General features: G+C 40.1%; 1 protein-coding gene across 1 annotated transcript in view; it reads left to right on the top strand.

Annotated features, from left to right (window-relative positions):
- Positions 1-21,240, top strand: part of trim71 (tripartite motif containing 71, E3 ubiquitin protein ligase) — a 40,563-nt gene extending 19,323 nt beyond the window's left edge. The window contains exons 3-7 of the mRNA XM_015007568.2: positions 5,784-5,918; positions 13,333-13,575; positions 13,686-14,183; positions 14,977-15,117; positions 15,324-21,240. Of these exons, the coding sequence (XP_014863054.1) occupies positions 5,784-5,918; positions 13,333-13,575; positions 13,686-14,183; positions 14,977-15,117; positions 15,324-15,896 (1,590 nt within the window). The 3' untranslated portion in view covers positions 15,897-21,240. The remainder of the gene's footprint in view (positions 1-5,783; positions 5,919-13,332; positions 13,576-13,685; positions 14,184-14,976; positions 15,118-15,323) is intronic.
- Positions 21,241-21,631: the final 391 nt, after the last annotated feature.

Here is a 21,631-nt window from a genome sequence, read left to right on the forward strand (position 1 = left end):
GCTAACAAAGGAGAGGTCTCCCATACGAGATTAAAGCTCCCAGAGCTGCCCTCATCCATCTCCTCCACCACTAAGCAGGACCTGAGGGGAGCAGCTGTGCCTTTAAAAATCGCAGCGGCTAGCGCGCGCGGACATCAGAGCCGCTCAGCTTGCATATCTGAGCGAGTGACCAGTACCGGGCGGCCGGGGAGCCCCGGGGTTAGAGGTGTCCAGCTGGCCCTTAAAAAGGGGGTGGGGTCGCATGAGTTGAATTCCGGCGGGGGCAGGGCTCAGGGTCAGAGGGGGAGGACGGGGAGGAGACTCATAGGGGGCGCTGGGGGAGGGTAGGTGAGGTATTTAAAGGATTTCAGAGAAAGGAAAAATACCCACTTCTTTTAAAGAAGTGGAACACTTGCCCTTCCCCTTTTCACTCCTTCACCCACCCACGTCTCACTCCACCCAACTCTCTCACACATACGCGCATGCTAATTACGCCTCTTCATTTACATGATTATAGTTTAGGTTGCACCTTCTTGAACTTTCTTTGCATTCTGGTTTTATCTGAACATATAAGAAGGGGGTGGAGGGCAGTCATGTTTTTCCTTTTCACTGAAAAACTGCAAATGGGTCGAGTCTGGTACCAGCAGGCTAAATGTTTAGCATTTTATCATTAGTTGAGACAGAAGTATGAAATGTATATATGTGAAGCAGCTCTGTTTAGAAGGAGAGCAGCATTTTCTTGTGTTTTTTCTGAATATTTTTGGGAAAGTTTCCAGTTTTAGGTGTTGAGCTAAAGCAGGAGTCTCTATTTCCTCACTGCTCTTCACTCTGCTGACGGCTGCTGTAGTTTAAAGGCGCCAGCCGTTTATCTCCAAGGGTTTGACTCTAAGGTGATAACATGCATTTCTTTTTATCTGCGTCTGGTGACATTTACGTCATAGCTTCAGCTAGAAAATCAAAAAACTGTTGAAGTCTAGCATTTTTTTAAAGGTGATTAGGAAACAAGAGTCTGAAAATACTTAGGAAGGGAAAAGCATTGAAACTACAATCAATTAAAATGTCCAGAAAAAATTCTGTGGCATGTCTTTCTGAGATTTCTTAATGCAATGTTTAAGAATAATAAAATAATCTTTGTGAACATGTACATAAAATCTGATTAGTAATTGTGCGTCACATTTAAGACATACAGCTAAACTAACCATTCTTTGTTCCACATATTTTAGCAGCATGTCTCATTGCTTAAACCAGGAATCAGTTTGATGTTTAGTGGAGATGCACAATTAAACCAGGATGTGTCACCAAAGTAATTACAATTGTTTTCAACTATTGGCTGAATTCTAATAATATCTGAAACTTTCCCTTTGGAAAGGTCCATTCACTTTGTGCTCCCTTTGCCACAATGACATTTTTTAAATATTCCAATAGAAATAATAGAAATATTGTATATGAACTTAAGTTTATAATTTGTATGAAAAACTTAAATTCCTAAAATGTAACTTTTTAAATTTCAGTCCTGGTATATAACAGATTTTTTGTTTTAATGTACCAATATAATAATATATTCATGAAAATATAATATGAAAATAATATGTTCATGGAGGAGTATTATCCAGGACTGATGGTGCTCAGATCTGCCACTAACACTGATTCAATTTTAAGCTTTGTGCAGAATTGCTACATAGTGGTAGAAAACTTTTTTTTAATCTCAAATTTAGAAATGTTCATATTTACAGTACATGAGAATATTTTTACCAAGGGGAATAAAATGAAACATTGAATTTTTAAGTAATCCCAACTCACGGGAGCAGGAAAAACTGAGAATTTAAAATGAAATTACAAAGATAGGGTAGTCAGTTTTTATTGGAGACTAATCGATGTTTTGTAACGATGCTTTTGAACATGCCTGGTTAACCCTTCGATTTCCTGCATGGTTGGACTTAGTGTGACTGAGGTGTAGCACCTCCTTCACTGGAAAAACGAGGCTCATTGGAGGCCATCTTAATGGAGAGAGATAAGACTTTGATGACCCTGACCCACTGCTTTTCGACGTTTTATTGGAAATTACCTCCAGAATTTGGGGGTGGAGAGGAACGGTCTTCCTGCATCACCCTTTCAAACCGTAACTATGACAGATTTGTCTCCATTTGTGGTTTCTGTGCGATTCTTCCCTGTTCTTTGGAGCCACAGTACAAACCAGACCTAGCAATTTAATTGGCAGCAGACTGGATTTGTTGATTAGTCCATGAACAAGAGAAGCGAAGGCAGCACCTGCGTAAGAGCACATACGGTGTCAACTGGACGGGACAACCGGCAGCGAACAAATATACTGAGAGATTTCTAAGAGACTTGACGCCAAAGTCGGCTTGAGCTAATTGACTTTGGAGAGTCGATTACAGCTGCTGTACCCTCATGTTCACACCCACATGATTAGGAACGCACTGCCAATGGAGAAACGCCCAACTTGGCCAGAACAGAACCAAACATGAACCGGCTAGAGTGAGACTCTCGGCTTTAGCCTCAGCTTGAATGTGCTGCTGGAGCCAGGTTGACAAATACAACCAAATTAGAATTGTTGGCTGAAAAATTGGATGAGTTGTTAAAAGAATAAAATGTAATGTTTGTTTTGTTTCCTCAAACTTTAACCACCCAGTCCAATAATAACCTGCTGAGTAATTAACTGAATAAGCTGCCTGACATGACCAGAAAGGCTTTGTAAAACTTCCAACGGGCAGAAAACTGTCTGGTTCCAGTCACCAGTTTCTCTGTTTTTTTTTTTTTTGTTTGTTTTTTTTTTAAACTCTTGATAGAAATTTTCTGCATAACTTAACATTCAACTCTTCAACTCTACATAATTTTGACAATTTACTCTTTGCAGATAGTGTTATAATCTTTGTCCAAAATGTAAAGTTTAAATCAACAATTTCTGACAACAGAGAAAAGGAACGACTCAGAAAAGCAGCTTGAAACCTGCAGAGTTATCAGGGCAGGTCAGAAACGCGGCCGTTATCTAATTTGCCTGGAAGGTGGGGCAGAGTTGTGACCTTGGTAAATACTCGCCCCAAAACATGAAACTCAAGCTTTTCCACTGAGGTCATATGACATTCGGACATGCATTATCTCCAGCACTCGGAGCATGTGCCGCACCTATCCATTTTCTCAGCCTGACCCCTCGTCTGGCCGGGTCAGACTTCGTATCTTTCTGCCGGAGTGCTTATGTCACTGCGGGTGTTTGTTGGATTCTTCTGAAATTCCCAGATATCACAACACGGCTGTTTGAGGCCTTGTGTAGGAAAACTCGCTTAACATTTAGGCTCCATTTGGAAAGAAAAATAAATGGTGAGCACATCAGTGAGGTTGTGTTTTACCAAATGAAGCTTCAGGATGTGAGCCAGGAGACGCACCGGCAGCACCTTGAGCCGCTCGGCGTGTTTGTCCACTTCTATCCAGGTCACTGCGGGACTAAACGCTGACGCCAGATAATATGTAAACACTGGCAGACGCTTCTGTCCCCTGAGGTAGGAAATTTCCGTCCACTCTACACCCATTATCTCCCCTGACCCCTGACCCAGGACTTGTGACCTCCTAGTTGGTCAAAACTCTCTGCTTCTGCTGTGTTTTTTTTTATTTTTTTTTATTGGTTAGTTCGGCTCTTTGTACGCCAAGCTGTGCTCCTTTGGGAGCTTTGATGGCGACACAAAGACTGGAAGGAGTATCGGATAAATGGAAGAGAGAAAATGCTGCAGGAAACGATGCGTGCCGCACTTTTCAAATTTCATTCGTAAACAATTTGGAAAGCTTTCGTTGAACATCTATGCTTTGTTTTACTTGCATTAAATCCTAATAAAATGCGCTAAGGCGTATGTAACGTTACAAAATGTGATGAATAATGACCATTGGAAAGACCTAGAGAGACAACCGTCGAGGTGCAGAGAGTTGAAAAATGTTCCTAACGACTCCCATCCCAAGCGATATTGGCTCCCCGTTAATTCATTCCCTTCCTGCCTGATTTAGTTGTTCCTTTTGCCGGCCATCTCGCGCGACACGGCCAGAGAAAAGAAAGAGCCGCCTTTGTTCCTGCCGGGGTGTGATGGGGGTGGGCCGTATGCGTCTTAAGACGGGGATTGCGGATCACGACCTGTAGAGGTTTAGGTGACCTTTGATCTCAGTGGCAGATATGACAAAGGAAGCCTTATCCCACCTCCCCTCGGAGCCTGTGAGGTCCAGCTCACCTCGTGACCTCCCAGGAGATGCCAGAGGAAAAAGGCCCTGATAAAACTCAGTGGGCAGAAGGAGACAAAGAGAATACTCCTCATTTAGGCCAAATTGTGCGTCGTAAATGCTGCGGCCTGGCTTTTTTTTTTTTTTTTTTTAATTGCATCAGGTAGTAATAAAAGGGGCGCCACTCTTTTAAAGTTTGATTATTTAATGTTGGCCTGTAAAATAAGACCAAACAGTATTGGTTGGTACAATAAAATCATTTCCTTTTTAAATTCTTGCCTCATTAAAAATATTCTCTAAAGTTTAAAATTGTGTGTTCACTTTTGCAATTAAAGCAAAAAGCAATGTTAGGTTTTTATTCCTAATTTCACACAAATTGCATCTTTAAAAATCTGGTGAAATAGTATTTAATCATAGAGAAAATCACATTTTGAGCTACTTCTTTATTTGCTCTTCTCAGACTTTCTAACGTCTCGTCTTCTTCAGACGTTCCTGAAACTTGTGAAGAACACTCCGCAGTCAAGATGTTGCCGTCCGGTGTTTTTAGGCAACTTTGTGGACCTTTTATCTTATTTCAGTCGCTTCTTTATCTTGACTCTTCGCCAGCATGTCATTGAAATAGACTTGTAAATGAAAAGCACAGAAAAAAAATGTCCATTGATAGAAAGATGAATTATTTACTTTGGGGAAAAAAATCAAATTCAGTTCTTTTAAGAGAAGCAAAGAAATGTTTATTTTCCATCTTAACGCTCTGGAAGGTTTTAAACAAAGATTTATTTTATCGTTATAATTTTTTGACATTTGCACTCATGTTCAGGTTTTTGTTCTGAACAGTTCATTTCTTACATGGAGGATAAATTCTCTGCGGTTCTCACTCTAATCCAGATTAGTTGGTCATAGAGGCTAAAGCTAACAGCTAGCTTAAAGACAATTATTTTTCTTTGCATTGAAAACTCGTTTGGATTTTTACAGCAGTAAATGTCTTCTTTTATTTTTATAATTAATTCATATTTTTCTGTTATGTTTTTTGCTCTTTAATCTTGTGTGTTGGAACATTTTAATGTCTCTTTTGGATATTTTCATTAAGGTTTTTACATCATGTGGTGCAGCTCACGTTAAACAACACTGCCTCTATTAATTATGTTTCTGAAATAAAATTCCTACTCTAGATAGAGTGGACATTTTCCCAAGCAGCAGGGATGTAAATCATTTTATGCGTGAGTGAAGGGACTTCCCATTCCTAACCCATGTTTCCTTTCTCTCTGCCTCCAACCAGCGATTGTTATGAAGGAATGAAGCCAAAACAAAGAGCAGGTGTTCATCCAGTCACTTGCCAGGAAAATGTTTTCTTTTTTTTCTATTAATGTTTCCTGATGCTCCGTTTCCTGTTTTTGGAGGTCATCTATACTTTGTTTAAAATAACAGATAAGCCAATAAGCATTTCCTGTGTCTCAGTTTCAATTTATTGATCATCTTTTTTATTTTCACATACCTTCAAGTCTCTGCCTTGTAATGGCTTTTTTTGTTTGTTTGTTTCACTGCAATTTTTCAATTGTTTTCCTTTTTTTAAATTTATTAATTTTCAGCAAAGCATGGAAAAGGTCCAGGCCATGGCGGAGCAGGTGGAGATCAAGGCCAAGGTGGTGCAGACCGAAGTGAAGGCTCTCGTTCTGAGACACAAGAAAGCTCTGGAGGAGAGGGAGTGTGAGCTGCTGTGGAAGGTGAGCCGCCGTTTATCTGGGAGTAAAGCCTCGCCCAACTTAATCCTGTTCCAGTTTCAACTTGGTAGAACCAGCGATTTAGTCACTGGTTTTGCCCACTGAGCATTCTAAGCAGCTTAAGGTAGAAGAAGACACATTACTCGTTACTTTTTATCCATCTAAATGATGATGGAGGGCGGATGCTGCTAGTGAAACTCAAATACACAATGCTAACATGCTAATCATTCATCCACCTCAGGGTTGGAATAGCTTAGAGTTTTTTATTATAGTTTAGTTTTATTTCGTTGTGACTTGTTTTCATTCAGTTAGCTATAATTAGATTTTAAAATCTGGTCTTTATTAGTTAAATATTTAGTTTTAGTTTTAATAGTTTTTAATAGTAGTAGTTTGTTTTTTCAAACTTTGGTTAATTGTTAGGTTCAGAAATCAAAAAAGTCAAAATATTGTATTGAGATTATGTCCATAGATTGTGTGATAAATAATCAACAGAAGATGGCAGTTTTGGACAGTTTTTTATTATTTTGTTATTATTAAACAACAATTGAAGTTTTGCAAACTAACGTTGGTGCCCCAGGATTATGGAGTTCCATATTTTTCCTACAGCTGGCGGCTTGTGTGGGGATAAAATCAATTTCACAAAAGTTTAGTAAGTAGATTCATAAACACAAAAACGGAGGATATTATATCTATAATTTCAATAAGTTATTTTTTATAAACACACAATTTAGTTGCAAGTAGTTTTAGTTTTCCCCCGTTACGTTTTTATTTCAGTAAAAATGTTTTGTTAGTTTTTATTAACTGAAAACCAGCTATCCGTCTGGTTTAATAAGAACTGTAGAAAAATATTTACGTTTACATTAACAGTGAACATTTTTTGCCTTTACTGGAAACCCCAGAGACGTTAAATCTTAAATCGTGGAAAACTCCTACATGAAATGTGTCGACACTAAAAGCTGTGAGGAACAATCCGCTCTCTGCAACAAGATTAACTGATATAAATCTTTAATATTACATGTTTAACATTTATTTATTGGCTCCATGTTTTTAAGAGGACCTCCTTTGCATCGCCTCCTGAGTGAAAGTTGCATCGACTCCTCCCCACCTTAAATCTTCAGGATTTCTCTCTCTTTTCTCCAAATGGGCTGAAGGAGAGCCTGTGTGGTGGTGAAACAGGAAATGATCTCGTTAAATGTATAAATTTCTTCCTGTGGGTTGGTGGGGGTGTTGGCTAAATGAGTCAGCTTTGTGTGTGAAATTTCATTGTTAAGGATGACCATATGGGTAGCTTCAGGAGGGGCTGCAGCTAATCGAATGTGATGGTGATGGAGACGGGGAGGGGGAGGTCTGGGCCGAGCTGCAGCGTCGGGAGGCTTCTTCCACACGGCAGGAGGGGATCTTATTGAAACAGTTCATAGCCTTCTGCCTCATGTCAGGAATAAGCCATATGTTCTCTGTTTTTCCTCTTTTGAAGTGGCTTTAAATTCCCCCAATCTGTCCAGTTTGCACTGAGGTGAATGTTCTTCACACTCCAAATTAAATGCTTCTAGGCTTTTAGTCCAGCTCGGATCTGCAAATACACGAGATCGCGGCAAATTTTTATCGAAGAGTTTCAAAACCAGGAGGGAGACTCTGGCTCAATTTTTCAAATTTACACGTTAATGGTTGTTTAAAAAAAACAAAGCGTGAGGCGTTCAGCTGAGCAGCAACCAGCCGGTCAGCAGGTCTGCTGAAAATTACACGTTTTTGAGAGTTGAATGATGCCTTTGTTCAGGTTCAATTTGTCCAGAACGACATTTGCTTAATTTTTAAAAACTTTTTAAAATTATTTTTTGTACATTTTTTATTTTTTTATTAACTACTTTGCTATCATTAAAATGCATCATGCAATGACATTACTGTCGTTTTCACAGGTTGGAACTAAAAATACATTCAACCTAACATTATGCAACTTTTGCTTTTTCTCTCCCTTTACTTCAGACTCTTTAGTTTTTCTTCACCCCTGAGAGCAGAGCAGTGCAGCTTTTTAAAATAAAATTTAAAATTATTTCAAGCTCTGATTTGCTTTGCGTTATTTTAACGTGTATATTTTGCTGTAGCAATACGTCACAGTTACATGGAGAGGAAACTCTGTATTGGTAAATTCAACCATTACCAGGTTTAACGAACGCCGTTTCAGTGTGTAAGTAGATCCTGATGAAGACGACTAGAGGAGGGAGGAAGGTGTCGGCTTTAAAGCCTCTAAGGATCTTCTAGGAAGGACACAGTTTTCATTGGTTGTTACCAGGAGAAGTTACTCATAAGCAAATAACCAGAGCATACAGAGAAGTTTATCTTTTATCATTTTTAAAAGCTCCAGATTTGTTATGGAACATGTCGGCTGGATTAGGAGAAAAAAAAAAGAAATGGTTGGTTTTAGGGAAATGCCCTGTGCTAAGCATAGCATGGTAACTGCTAATATATGATGCTAAGAGCATACAAAAGTAATTCTGTAATCATTTTTTTAGTTTTGAGATGATATATGACTTCTGCAACCCACACAGTGAGATGTCGCCTCTTGTTTTCTGTATAGCTATCATGAAAGAACTATGATCCAACAGTGTATTTTGAATTAGTTTAGAAGAAAAACTTTGTAATATAGGACTTTTCTATAAATATAAAATAGTCAAAGATTTTTTTTCTTGTCCTGTTTTATATTGGCTGGATTTTCTTACATGCATTTTGACTTTAACATGCAGGATTTTGCTGGTCATTTTTGACAACGGCAGTAAAATAACATCAGTTAATTTAACAAAAATGTATTTACTAAATTGTGATTGTATCTTTTTAAAAACAATGTAAGAAGTTTTTCAACAAACCACATGAAACAATGGAATTATCTCATTTTATTTTACATTACAATCCAGTATCGGCACATTTCCCATTTCTAAAGAAATTTATCTGCAGCTTTTAAACATATTCTTATTGTTTAGGATGTAATTTGACTTAACAAGGCAGACTGTCACGATGACATGGAGGTGAAGCCCCCCCTCATGTCAGCCTCTCCTTTTTAGCCTGTGATGACACAGAGGCCGTAGTGTCCAACGCTGCAGCGGCGGCAGCCATGTTTCCTCTGCGTTTCACACGGCTGCTTGTTCAGCTCTGACCGCTGCTGCTCCTGCTGCATCAGATGAAAAACCTGATCATATCCTGGTTCAGGCTCTGCGCCTCACAACAACCCCCTATAACAAAGATGCAACTAGGGCTGTGTAATAATATCGATTTTGTGATGTATATCGATATTTTCTTTCCTAAAAAAAATCGATATTCATCCGCAAGTATCGTAACATCCAACTGTCACCTTGCCCACTCACTGCTTGCTTCGCTGGGAGACTGATTAGGTCATCAGGCTTGGAGTGATTCCTTCAGATGTTAAGTGTCAAGGTTAAAAAAGTATCAAACTATTGGGTACTTGCAGGGTACTTGGTGCACTTTATTTACTTTACAAATGCATGTAAGCTACAGTTTGTACTGTTTCAATTAAAAGAAACATGTTTTCTCACCAGCTGTTGACTTTAAGTCTGTGTCCATGTCCAACCAGAGCCAGGTATTGTGTAGTTGGTGCTTTTAATCAGTTTTCAGTTAAATTAATTAAATCCAACTCTATAACAGTCACAAAATGTCACCAAAATCACTCTGTCCCTATAAAATCTTTCAGAAAATCGCAAAAGTGTATTGAATTGTATCATTTGCTGAATATCGCTATATATATATATATATATATATATATATATATATATATATATATATTGTGTATCGCATTGTGAGATTATTGTATCACTACAGCCCTAGATGCAATAGTTTCAAGTTAAACAAAAGGCCTAAAGGCAGCAGGCAGAATAGGAGTTTTCACTATGAGATTCTTACAGTGTTGATCATGTCCAAGTGATTATTGTTCAGAAGGATTGTTTTCAAAATGCTTTCAATCACAAGTCTAATAAGCTGTTCATTTATCTTATTTTCCACTACATTTTATGACTGGAATAGTTTCTTTCTCTGAGTCAGTGTAATGGCGCTCTTTCATCTAGCTGACTGGCAGTGCTCAGCAACTTGTAGGGGAGGTTTGGTTTTCTTGCCTCATTCTGCTGGAAAAATCTGGTTATTCTGGGACTTTATTTGGTTTATGATTAGAAGAACTACAAGCCTTAATGTTATAAAGGAAATGTTGCTACAATAACCTGATCAGTTCTTCTTTGATTGTTTTAGGATGTATGTAAATCTCTTCATGTTTGAATTTCAAATTTCCTCCACTGTGTCTGTCCAGCCGTTTCAGGTGGGGTGATTACTAAAGAGATCTCACTGTAATGATTATGAAAGAAAAACATCTACAGTTATATTCACCTTTCTTTTTTCAACTTCTACAACCTCATGCAATGTCAAAGTTGTTAAAAATATTCTGCCAACATGGCTGATTATGCAGTAGTTATTTTAAAAATGATTTTTGTTAATATTAAGGAAACCAGAGTCATTCAGTTCTGAACTGTGATGTTGCATCGTTTTACCTTCACGCCCCTCCATGAGAGAGAGAGAGAGCTGTGGGTTCTCAGGGATAATTTTAAATGACTCTGTTTCCTCTTTAATCCCACTTACCACACTGTAAGATTAACCCAATCATCCATGACCAGGTGATGTCATTATAATCCATTTTCCTACCAATATAGATTTCTGTCAGGCGTTCAATAGAACCAAAAGTGGATTGATTTGGTGTTTAAACAGCAGAATTCAGCTACAACTGAGCAGACTTTTAACCATTATTTATTCACAATGAGATTCTTGCAGTTTGATGACCTTAAGTAAAAACAAGTTTGCATAATTCTTAACAAAAGCATATTTAATCTAGAAGGCTAATATTTATTTCTGTTTTAAAAGTGAGAAAATCTCTACAGTTCTGGTATTGCTCACATATTTTTATTTTTGTAACTGCTGAGAATGACATTTTAATTGATATTTTAGCCAATTTAGTAGCAGTTTCTTAAACATGGGGTGTAAAATTTCTTTAGCAAGCTCATATTAGTGACGGGTTGGCAGCGCGATGGGTGTTTTTCATGTCAAAAATATTTCCAAACGGCCAACTTTTGATTTCTTGTAAGATTAGACAGTGTTTTAGCCAGATGATAGGAAGCATGTAGCAGCAGGTTGGGGAGGGGCAATACATTCACTCAGTGCTTCATACAGCTTGAGAAAACTCTGGCGCTTTGTGCAACATCTCAGTAAAGAGACCGTAAACTTTTCCTCCAGAGGTTTTCAAACCAGACCTTTGGTTCATCCCACAGGCGTGACTTTATCCAGTTCTTTCCCCATCATTTCCGGCAACATTGGACTCCATTTGCAGATCCTGCGTGGTTCCTTTTTTGAAATCGCCTTAACAAAACCGTTTGCCAATTTTAGCAGTTTCTGTGATTGTCATGCTTGGTGTCAAATTGACTGATATTTCTCTCTGTGAATCAGCATTAACTTGACATAAATCCTGACTGTGAGCCTGCAGTAGAAACTTTCCTACAGACAGAACTCAATATACTTTATGTGACTGTTTTCATCTGGAAGTGTATAGAAGAGACGTTTGCTGACCTGGGAAGTTGTAACATTTAAGTGGTGCTTTAAAACATGGCAGAATATCAAGAGCTGCGTCTGGCTTTTCCATCTGTGCTTTGTTTCTCTGAAACCAACACCGGCTCTCTCTTCTCCTCCGTCTGCTCTTCAGCCCAGGAACTACAACTAGCTGCGTATCTGTCACAAAGCCCAACTCCAGGCTTTGTCCTCACTATCTATAAAATGTAACTCTAGTCTCACAGATGCAAATTGATGTTTCAGATCTTTTGGCCTCTTTGGAAAGGGAGGGGACAGAAAGAAACAAAGAGCCAGTCAGTCTATTGTGTTGAACTTTTTTTTTTTTTTTTTTTTTTTGTCAGTGGATGTTAAGTGAGAGGCCGGACCGTGAGGCTCAGGTTCTACCAGCCTCCACCCTCTTTAGGCCTTTATGCTCTGACTTCACTGGAAGCCAATCTGGCTTCCTAAACAATCAAAAATGCAGCTTTTTCCTTCCTTTGTAAAGATGTGCTACGTAACACTTAAAAGTTTGTTTCCTGTTTTATTTTCTCACACAAATAATGCATAACAAAATCCCTACAAGAGCTTTTTAACAAAAAGTAGATTTTTATCTCGAAGAACTTGTAAAATTGATTAGAATCACAAACCAAAAGGATTTTAGTCTTGTTAATTGACAATATTTAAAAAGAAAGCCTTTTTTTCACTTAAAGCTCAACTGTAAGAAAAGAAAATCTAAAAATATCTGATATTGGCACACAGTTGCACAATAACTGTGGGGATCAATATTTGCTTTTGCAAAAGCTTTGGCTTTCCTTCTTTACAAACGAAGTAAGATCTGCTCATTGCTGCCCCCTACAGGCCTGCGCTGCTGGAAGCAGCTTGTAATGACAAAGCCATGTTTGTATTACTCTGCAGTTAATTTTACTTTAAAAAAATTTATAGTAAAATTTATTGTTTGCATGTTTAACAAGTCATTGGCGATTTCCTGTGGTGCAGCATAGATAAACTTAAATATAGTTGCTGTTTAATAGAATCTATGAAACTACATTTCCTTTGCTATTGTTTCTCTTCATTATGGATTTAAATGTTGCAGCTGCATTTTTGGATTTTCATTGGGGCATTTTTATTTTCTCCAGGGAGGCTGAATAAATAAGATAAATAGACTTCAATGTCATATTTTGGCTCTCTGAGTCATTTATTTTCTCTTTATAAGCTTGTATGTGAAGCTTTTCTTTTATGCTCCTTTAATCTGAAACAAACTTCCAGAAAACTGCAAAACAGCTGAAACTGAGTTCTTTAAATCTAAAAACCCAGCTGTTTAGAGTTTGCTTTAATTAGTATTGATAAATATATTTGTATATTTGCTTGATGATTTTGGTGGAATTTGACAAAATGTAATATTTATTTTTGTTTTATTATTGTTCTTTGTGTTTTTCATATAAAGAACTTTGAACTGGCTTGTTGCTAAAATGTGCTATGTAAATAAAGCTGATTTAATTTTCAATTTAAAAGTCTTAAACTTGCAGAAACAATTAAAAAGGCAAAGCATCCTGTTTGATTCACTGGAAGCATCTAAAAGTCTCTTTAGTTGTGTTTCAAAGCTGTAATTCAAACTGCCTGCTAGAGGGCGCTGTGGAGCAAAATGAAGCTTTGCTCCATTTTGAAAAGGAAGATTTGTAGGAATCTGGTCTAAGAATGTCTTTGTTTACCACTTTGAGTCTCAACATACCTTTACGCTGTGCTGACTCTGACAGCAAAATTCACTCAGTGACGGCAGACGCTGAAATCTTCCTCCTGGTCTCTCATCTCTAACCCTGCCCTCTGTTCCCAGGTGGACAAGATCCGTCAGATGAAGGCCAAGACTCTGTACCTGCAGGTGGAGAAACTCCACCAGAGTCTGACCAAGCTGGACAGTACCATTGCTGCTGTGAGCCAGATGCTGGATGAGGGCCACCACCTGGACGTGCTGCTGGCCAGGGAGAGAATGCTGACCCAGATCCATGAACTCAAGACTCTCAGGGGGCTGATGCAGCCGCAAGACGACGACCGCATCATGTTCACGCCTCCAGACCAGGTTGGGACTGACACTAGATCTCTCACTCTACAGTAATCACAACCTTTATTAGTCTAGTTACACACATGGCACGGTTTGCTTGCTTTTCATATGTGAATTTGCTCAACCAGGCTCTGTACATAGCCATCCAATCCATGGGCCTGATCAGCAGCAGCGCCTTTGCCCCCGTCACCAAAGTCCACGGCGAAGGTCTGAAAAACGTATTGTGCGGGAAGCCTGCGTCCTTCACCGTCATCGGATACGACCACGACGGCGAGCCGTGCTTGTCCGGCGGCGACACCGTGTCGGCCATGGTGATGTCTGTCACAGACGGCTCTCTGTCCGCGGTGGAGGTAACAGATCGCCAGAATGGCTCCTACACCGTCTGCTTCCTGCCAAAAATGGAGGGGGAGCACCTGGTGTCTGTGTTGGTGTGCCATCAGCACGTCCAGGGCAGCCCCTTCAAGGTGACGGTCAAGTCCAGACGGAACTACAGGTCCCTCGGCTCCCAGATGTCGTCTTTCGGATGTGAGGGGGAGGGAGACGGCCAGCTGTGTCGCCCCTGGGGCATCAGCGTGGACAGGGAAGGATATGTTGTGGTGGCGGATCGCAGCAACAACCGCATACAGGTAGAGCCGTCTGCTGGATTGTTCTCTTTACCGTCGCACTAAACGCGTCAAGGCTACATTGATGTTTTTGAGCTTGGCAGCTTCAGTGTAGAGGTTAGATTTATGACCTGAGCCGGCTCGGGTTTCTCTTGTGTGTTTCGTAAACCTGCAATACTTTCAGCACAAAAAACATCAAACGAGAATCCAAGATGTAAAGTTGTGTTAATCTACTTATTAAAGTCTAAATAGAGATCTGTTGGAGAAAGACAGAAAGTGAGGTGCAGAAATTCATCAGACTGTATCAAGCGCAGCGGCTCCGTCATCTCCAGGCAAGCAGCTGCGGAGATCGGATCCCATCAATCACACATCCCAGAAGATTTGCCCTTCACTCACCCTGCGGTTATAACAAGATGGAGCTTAAAGACGTTAAACAAAGGCTAAAAATGGAAGATGTCACAGTGCATACGTAAAAAAAAAAACCCCGAAAGCAGTAAAATCTCATTATGTCTGGTTTACTTTGGGCTCGGGCCTATAATTAAAGTTAATTAGTCGAGTTGGATCGGGCTCAGACACAATTCCTGCGCTCTGGGGTCGGGTTGGATTTTGATCTGATCTAAACTCTAGTTCAGCGTTGTTAAACATGAGATGCATTTTGTTGAGAAAGTTTCTATTTTCTTTGGCTCTCCAGCCAGGATGTAACTCTTGAACTTTGTCTAGTAGATTCCAGGTCAACTGGTTTCAACTGGTTGTCTTTTAAAAACCCTAGTGTCAGCTTGTTGAAAGCCAATCGGTAAAGAACAGTTTCTGTCAACAGATCTTCAAGCCTTGCGGTGCCTTCCACCATAAGTTTGGGTCCTTGGGTTCTCGGCCTGGTCAGTTTGATCGTCCAGCCGGGGTTGCCTGTGACAGTCAGAGACGGATCATTGTGGCCGATAAGGACAATCACCGTGTGCAGGTACGTTGGCCTGTAACCTTTTCCATTTCCATGCAGGACCAGAAATGTTTGGTCAGCCAATTTGTATCCCCTGAACATTCTCGTCTTTTCACTTTGCGTTAGTCTTTCACATTCCATCAAGTTTATGGCTGTACAGGGAACTGCAGTGCTTCCTCCTCTCTACATGTAAACCCACATAGATTTAATTCATGATCTCTGCCCGACAGGTGTTTACGTTTGAGGGCCAGTTCCTGCTGAAGTTTGGGGAAAAGGGCACCAAGAACGGGCAGTTCAACTATCCCTGGGACGTGGCCGTCAACTCTGAGGGTAAAATCTTGGTCTCGGACACCAGAAACCACCGCGTGCAGCTCTTTGCCCCCGATGGTTCCTTCCTCAACAAGTACGGCTTCGAAGGGACTCTGTGGAAACACTTTGACTCCCCCAGAGGGGTCGCCTTTAACCACGAAGACCACCTCGTCGTGACCGACTTCAACAACCACCGTCTCCTGGTCATCCGGCCGGACTGCCAGGCGGCTCGCTTCTTGGGCTCTGAGGGCACAAAGGACGGGCAGTTTCTGCGCCCCCAGGGCGTCGCCGTGGACCAAGAGAACCGCATCATCGTGGCCGACTCCCGCAACCACAGGATCCAAGTGTTCGAGGCCAGCGGAAGCTTTTTATGCAATTTTGGCTCTCAGGGGAGTGGCTACGGACAGATGGACCGCCCCTCCGGGGTGGCTGTGATGCCCGACGGAATCATCGTGGTCGTTGACTTTGGAAACAACCGCATTCTCAAGTTCTAAAAGAAAAAAAATCTTTTTTTTTTTTTTGCATTCTCTCCCTCTGTTTGCTCTTTTTGCAGTAACTTTCCACAATGAAGGAAATGGAGAGGAGAGAATCAATCAACAGAAAGGCGGGGCCGTGCAGAGAGGACTGAGATTAGGCTAAAGACATTTTTCATGTTCACTACTACTCACCCAAACAAGTGTCTACTTTATACAATGGGGACCTATCCAAATGGACTCATAGCTGTTCTCAGTCTTCTCTGTGCGCCCCGCTTTAAGATCCATCTCAGGGAATTCTTTCACTTCTTGAAATCTCGTACCTTCTGCTCCATACCTACCTCATTTAGCTCTTTATGAATGTACTCATACTGACTGAGCAGAGGTTTTAGTCCGTGAAGTTTTACAAAGAAGAAATGTCTACCTCTATACTTTATTTAAGAGACATAAAAGTAGATTCTTGGGTTGATATTTGCACAGGATTCATTGAATTCTCTCTGTGCATTTTCAGTATGAGTAAGCGTGAACCTCCTGAATGTTGTTGCTGAGACAATACTCAGACCGCTGTAGAGGGTGCGTGGTTGATTCTCATCAGTAGGCTCGGCTCAGAGAAGAAGACAAGGGTCAAGTAGTGTCCTTCCTTGATTTTAGACTATTTAGGTGTTCCCCCCTCCCCTCTTAGACAAGTAGATTGACCCTTTTCTCTATTTAGCTTAGTGGAGTTTGTAATTTCACGAATGCCGAGCAAGACTGTGAGAAGCAATGCCAAACTCAATGGAATCAAAATTAGCTCAGGTCATCATAAGAACTGGTCCGAATGATCGGTTCTTTTTTCAGGCTCTCCTAGCTTTACTGACTAATGCTGATTTAATAAATTTCTTAATGAGTAGAAATAGAAAAAAGATGTATGAAAATCAGCTCTAAAATGATCCCTGAAATGAGATATCTTTCGATCATGATCCCTAAACTTATATCACAAGACTGGGACGATGTCGCGTTTCCGCCGAAGAAAGAAAAACGAATATGCAAAAAAAGCATGGTCTCCTCCGAATGGGAAGACCCACAGAATGATTTGAGTTGAATCCATAGAGATCTCAACGTGTTCCTTCGTGTTATCGTAGAAATGTAATTATAGAAGTGAAAGCTACTTTTTAAATGAGGCATGCTGTTTGACAAAAAGCCTTCAGAAGTAGACGCCTGCTATGGCCGTCCTGAGGACATTAATGACAACAGATTACAGGCCTAAGATAATATATCAATCTCTTGGATTTAGATTGTGGTTTAAAGCCACGGCCTTTGGCTCCGAGGGCCAAAGATCTAGTGCAGTCCAATGAGAGGGCATCATCACAAAGCCCGACCCTATTTATTTATCCTTAGATCTAAGTCAAACAAAAAGAACGCCTTCAGATTGCGCGTTAGTAGACGGATTCCTCTAAAGATGGAGGTCTACAGACCAACTACTAGAGTCAACCAAAGTTAGAATCTCTGCACAAAGGCCAGCTATAAATGTGGCGTTTAACGGATCTTAAAATCCCCCTTAAAACTTTTCTTTAAATAACTTGTTTGAAAAGTCTAACGTTCTTACAACTCGTGGAGTTTAGTTCATCGCACTGTCTTACGTTAGGCTTTGGAGAAACGGAGTGCTTCGGTCCCAGGTTACCGAGTACTTCCTTTCCCGAAGACTCTGGCTTTGGGAGCAAGTGTAGAAAGTTTCTGTCTCAGAGGTGCTCAAAACGGAGAATACACCGCACCAAAGAGAAACCCTTACGTTTATTGCCTAAGCTCATTCAGCAATGCCATAGTTTTATCACGATTAGACTCAGAGTACCACCTCCGATTAGTCTTCTTTCTACTAACTAACCCCAGTCCCTACAGATCGATACAGTTTCTTTAAGGTGCAACCAATCCCTTCGCCCGTTGGTTTTTGTTTCCCTGGAAGCACTCGACAATATCAGGTTCTGTAAGCTAGTTTCTCGTTGAAACAAAAAAAACAAATACCTCCTCAGACTGACTCTCGCTTCTGAATTGACGGCACAACTTGGGAGATTTAGTGTCGGATAACTTTTACCTCAACGTTCTCACTTTGTTTCTCGTATACCTCAACTTTCCAATTACCTCAAGTTTTGTCCCTCATGGTTACGGTGCATTTAAAACTTTTGAATACCTCAATTTATTATTCCTTCTGAATACCTCAGTTTTTACTCTTTCTTGAAGGATTTTGTTTTACCTCACCGATACCTCCTTGTTTGACCGTTCAGCACAAGGACCAAAGATCATTGTACTGTTTAGCATTGAAACAGAATTTGTATAAAACAGCTTTTGTGTCTGCCTGATCTACTGTAACCTGCCTGGTTAAATTATTGCCTTTTTTTCTTTCCTTTTTTTTTTATCAGCAACAAAACGAATCGTTCCGATGCGAGCATTGTGCCAAAAACAACCTGTGAGAGTTCTGTGCCAAAACAGGATTGGCATTTGGACTGCGATGTTGTAGAGGAAGTGTCACTGGATCATTATATCAAAAGGTTTAAAATCAGAATAACTGAGGATAAATCCTCCTCTGGTTTGGATGCAGTGGGTTAACCCTAACCTTGGGCCCCATTTACCTTTACCTCACACTGACGTTGAACATACAGGTTTCCATGTGGAAGATGTCTCTGTGTTGCCGAGGGACGCGGGGTTAAGAGGAAAAAACCGGTCTTTCTTAAAGAATTAACTGCTCAAAAGTGTCGGCCATTAAACGCACATGAATTACCTCAGATTTCAGCACAATTTACCAATCTTATCAGTGTGGATTTGTAGGATGCTTGATGTTGGTTGAAATGAGTCTGTAATCTCCAATTCATCCCGTCAGATTACGCCTAATGTGTGACAGCAGGCTGGCTCATCATTTAAACAGATATTTTTTATTTTATTCCAAAGATTGCTAATAGGCTAACTCCTTGAAGCTAACTGGGCTTTGAGGGAGTAGTGATGACTACTTACTAGTCATCACTAGGCATACTATGATTGTCTTGAGTACAAATACCATAGTATTAAGATATTTACCCAAAATGAGAAAGAACATGTACGTAGTGTTATCAATCTTTTTTCTTTTTTTTTTTTTTTGATTAAGCAGCAAAACGCATTTATACATTTAAAAATCACTTTTATGTTACATTAACTTGGTAACACAACAAACGGCAGTGAGAGGTTTAATTGGTCAGGCTATCTGCTCAATTAGCTGGGCCGCAGTCAGCTGCTTGACAGACTTGCGTCCCAGCAGTCTGTCAAGCAGCTGGTATACCATATAGAGTCAACAAAAATATTTCATGGTATATTTTCTGGTATACCATGAAAATATATCATATTTTCATGGTATACTAGAAAATATGAACCTCTGTGTATTAACCTCAACAAGCCCATGCCTTGTCACTGCATTTTCACAGACATGTTGACACTAAAGTGTTTAAATCAAGCAGGAGGATGAGCCAGCCTGAGTCTGCAAAAATACTGCTGCTTTGAACACAACGCCTATCATCAACCAATGAGATTTTTTTTCTTTTTTTGCTTTTCAGTATTACTCTGAGATAGTCACACAATGTTGCATCAGGTTTTTTTTTTCTTACAATTTTTTTTAAATTAAGATTGCAGAATTCTATCTTTAAGATCCTTAGGTCTTCACTCTTAAAGAGGAAAAATGTATTTTAACCTTTGTTTGTATTTCGTTTCATTGCATGCTTTAAAAGTTCTTGTATTATTCTGATGTCTCCCAGATAGGTGTTGAAAGGCTCAGATAGGGTGGGTAGCTGATTGTTGGGATTTTTTTTTGTTTGTTTTGTTTTAGTTTTTCCAAACAAAATGTATACCCAAAGATGTGTATATGTGTGTTTAAAAAGCTTGTTGGTTGGAATTAACTTTTGACCTTTGCGATTGTATTTCCTGTTGGTTTGAGGCTCTGCAGTGCGCAACCTGTTCAGCTAGCGACGCTCCTGTCCCCGAGAGGCTCGAGAGTTTTTGATCCTTACATTCTTTACATTAATTTGTGGTCAAACAGCCTATAATTCATTTAAAAAGGCAGTCAAAATTTCCAAAATGAATAACATATCTCCCCTTTTTAATTCCAGCTAAGTGTCCCCAACAAAAACCAGCATTCATCTCCCCTTCCTAAACAAACGTGGTCAGTTGATTGCACCCCCTGCTGGAGCTGTAATGAACTGCGCTCAATTTTCAACGTAAGGGCTGCAAATTTATAATTTTTTTTTAATTCCTCTCTGGCCTCTTAAAATGTCTCCAGGGAAAGAAGAATCGCAAAGCTGCACCAGACGAAACATGCAAGGTCATAGACCTCCCTTTTTGTTTTAAATGATTGTATAATCTAGAAAAAAAAGAATGGGGGGAAAAATGGTTTAGGTAAAATGTAGACAGGAAAAAAATTAATAAAAACAAAACTCAGGTTGTTCCCAGCAGCCTCGTGCTGCAGGTGTCTCATTAAAAAAAAAAAAAAAAAAAAAAAAATGTCCCGTAGTGATAATGTAGTGACTTCTTCCCTCTTATGAACTAGTCTAATTTTTTTTTTTTGCGTGTCCATTTAAACATTATGAAAGAAATTATTTCTCAATCTGCTCAAAAAAATTATTAGTTTGATTAGTTTCCTCTGATTATTGATGTTTTTTTTTTTCCTTGTCACCTTTCTTTTCTCTGACAAAAAGTACAAATGCTTCACACCACTCGACTCGTAGGCCCTTTTAGAATGTATTTTGTGAAGAAAAGGGATAAATGGGTTCTTGTTGACGCTCTCTGCCTGCGCCGGGCCTCTGGGAGAGCTACAGGACAGAGGGGCCCAGAAGGGGCCGTCTGGTGTTGCGAAACAAATAGTCGTGTTTGTTTCTAAACGAGCTCCGACATCAGCCAAAATGCGCTGCCCAGACAGTTTTCTTTTTATAATAATTTTTTCCCCCCCTCATGTCCTGCTCTCCCAGAGCCTGCTCGGGTGCGGAGAGAGCTCCGTGTTTGTGCGCTGCATCTGCAATATCTAAGCAGAAATCCACTGAATGTATCTTCTCTCAGTCCAAGAGGCAGGGCGAGTCGGCGTGGCCAGCTGAATTTAGACGACCAAGGCTGATTCTTGCTGATCCAAAGGCCGCTCTGTGTGTGTTCCAGTTTAACCTCTCACCACACACACAGACACACTCACACACAGAGATTGGGACAGAAGCCAGGCCTTGAGTCTAGGTAACGCACAGGAGACTATATTATAATGGCCGCCTTACCGCTCTCTCTCTGTACTCTGTGGACTTTAAACATTTCCTATGCAGTTCTTTTGGTTATTTTCTCTTTTTGGTTTTTTGTTTACGCCTAAATAAAGTTGTATTTCTTTGACTTTAAATCTGGTTTCTGTCTTTTCTCTTAAGTGGCTCGAGTTATGTCCGCCTGAGGTGATCAGTTCCTCCTTTCCTGGACAAAACCAAAACACAATGACTGACTAAACCTGCTTGAGGCAGGAAAAACACTCCCTGTGTTTGCTCAAACTGGTTTGGACAGTCCCTGGTTTCAGTGAGGGGGCGGAGGGTATAGTGCACACCTCCATCCTAATTTTGGGTAATAACATTGTTTGCTTTACCCCGACCTCCAGAAATGCACCACAGAGGTTAGTGGAGCAGTTAAAATGGGTTTCTGTCCTGACCTTTGTTGAAGTAATGATTGACGATACGGAAATATCACAATCTACATTCAGTACCTCCCAAAAGTATTCACAGCAACTTCTTCATGTTATTTTT

This window comes from Poecilia mexicana, unplaced genomic scaffold, assembly GCF_051168715.1.
Source record: "Poecilia mexicana isolate PSO_F unplaced genomic scaffold, ASM5116871v1 scaffold_11, whole genome shotgun sequence".
Lineage (NCBI taxonomy): Eukaryota > Metazoa > Chordata > Actinopteri > Cyprinodontiformes > Poeciliidae > Poecilia > Poecilia mexicana.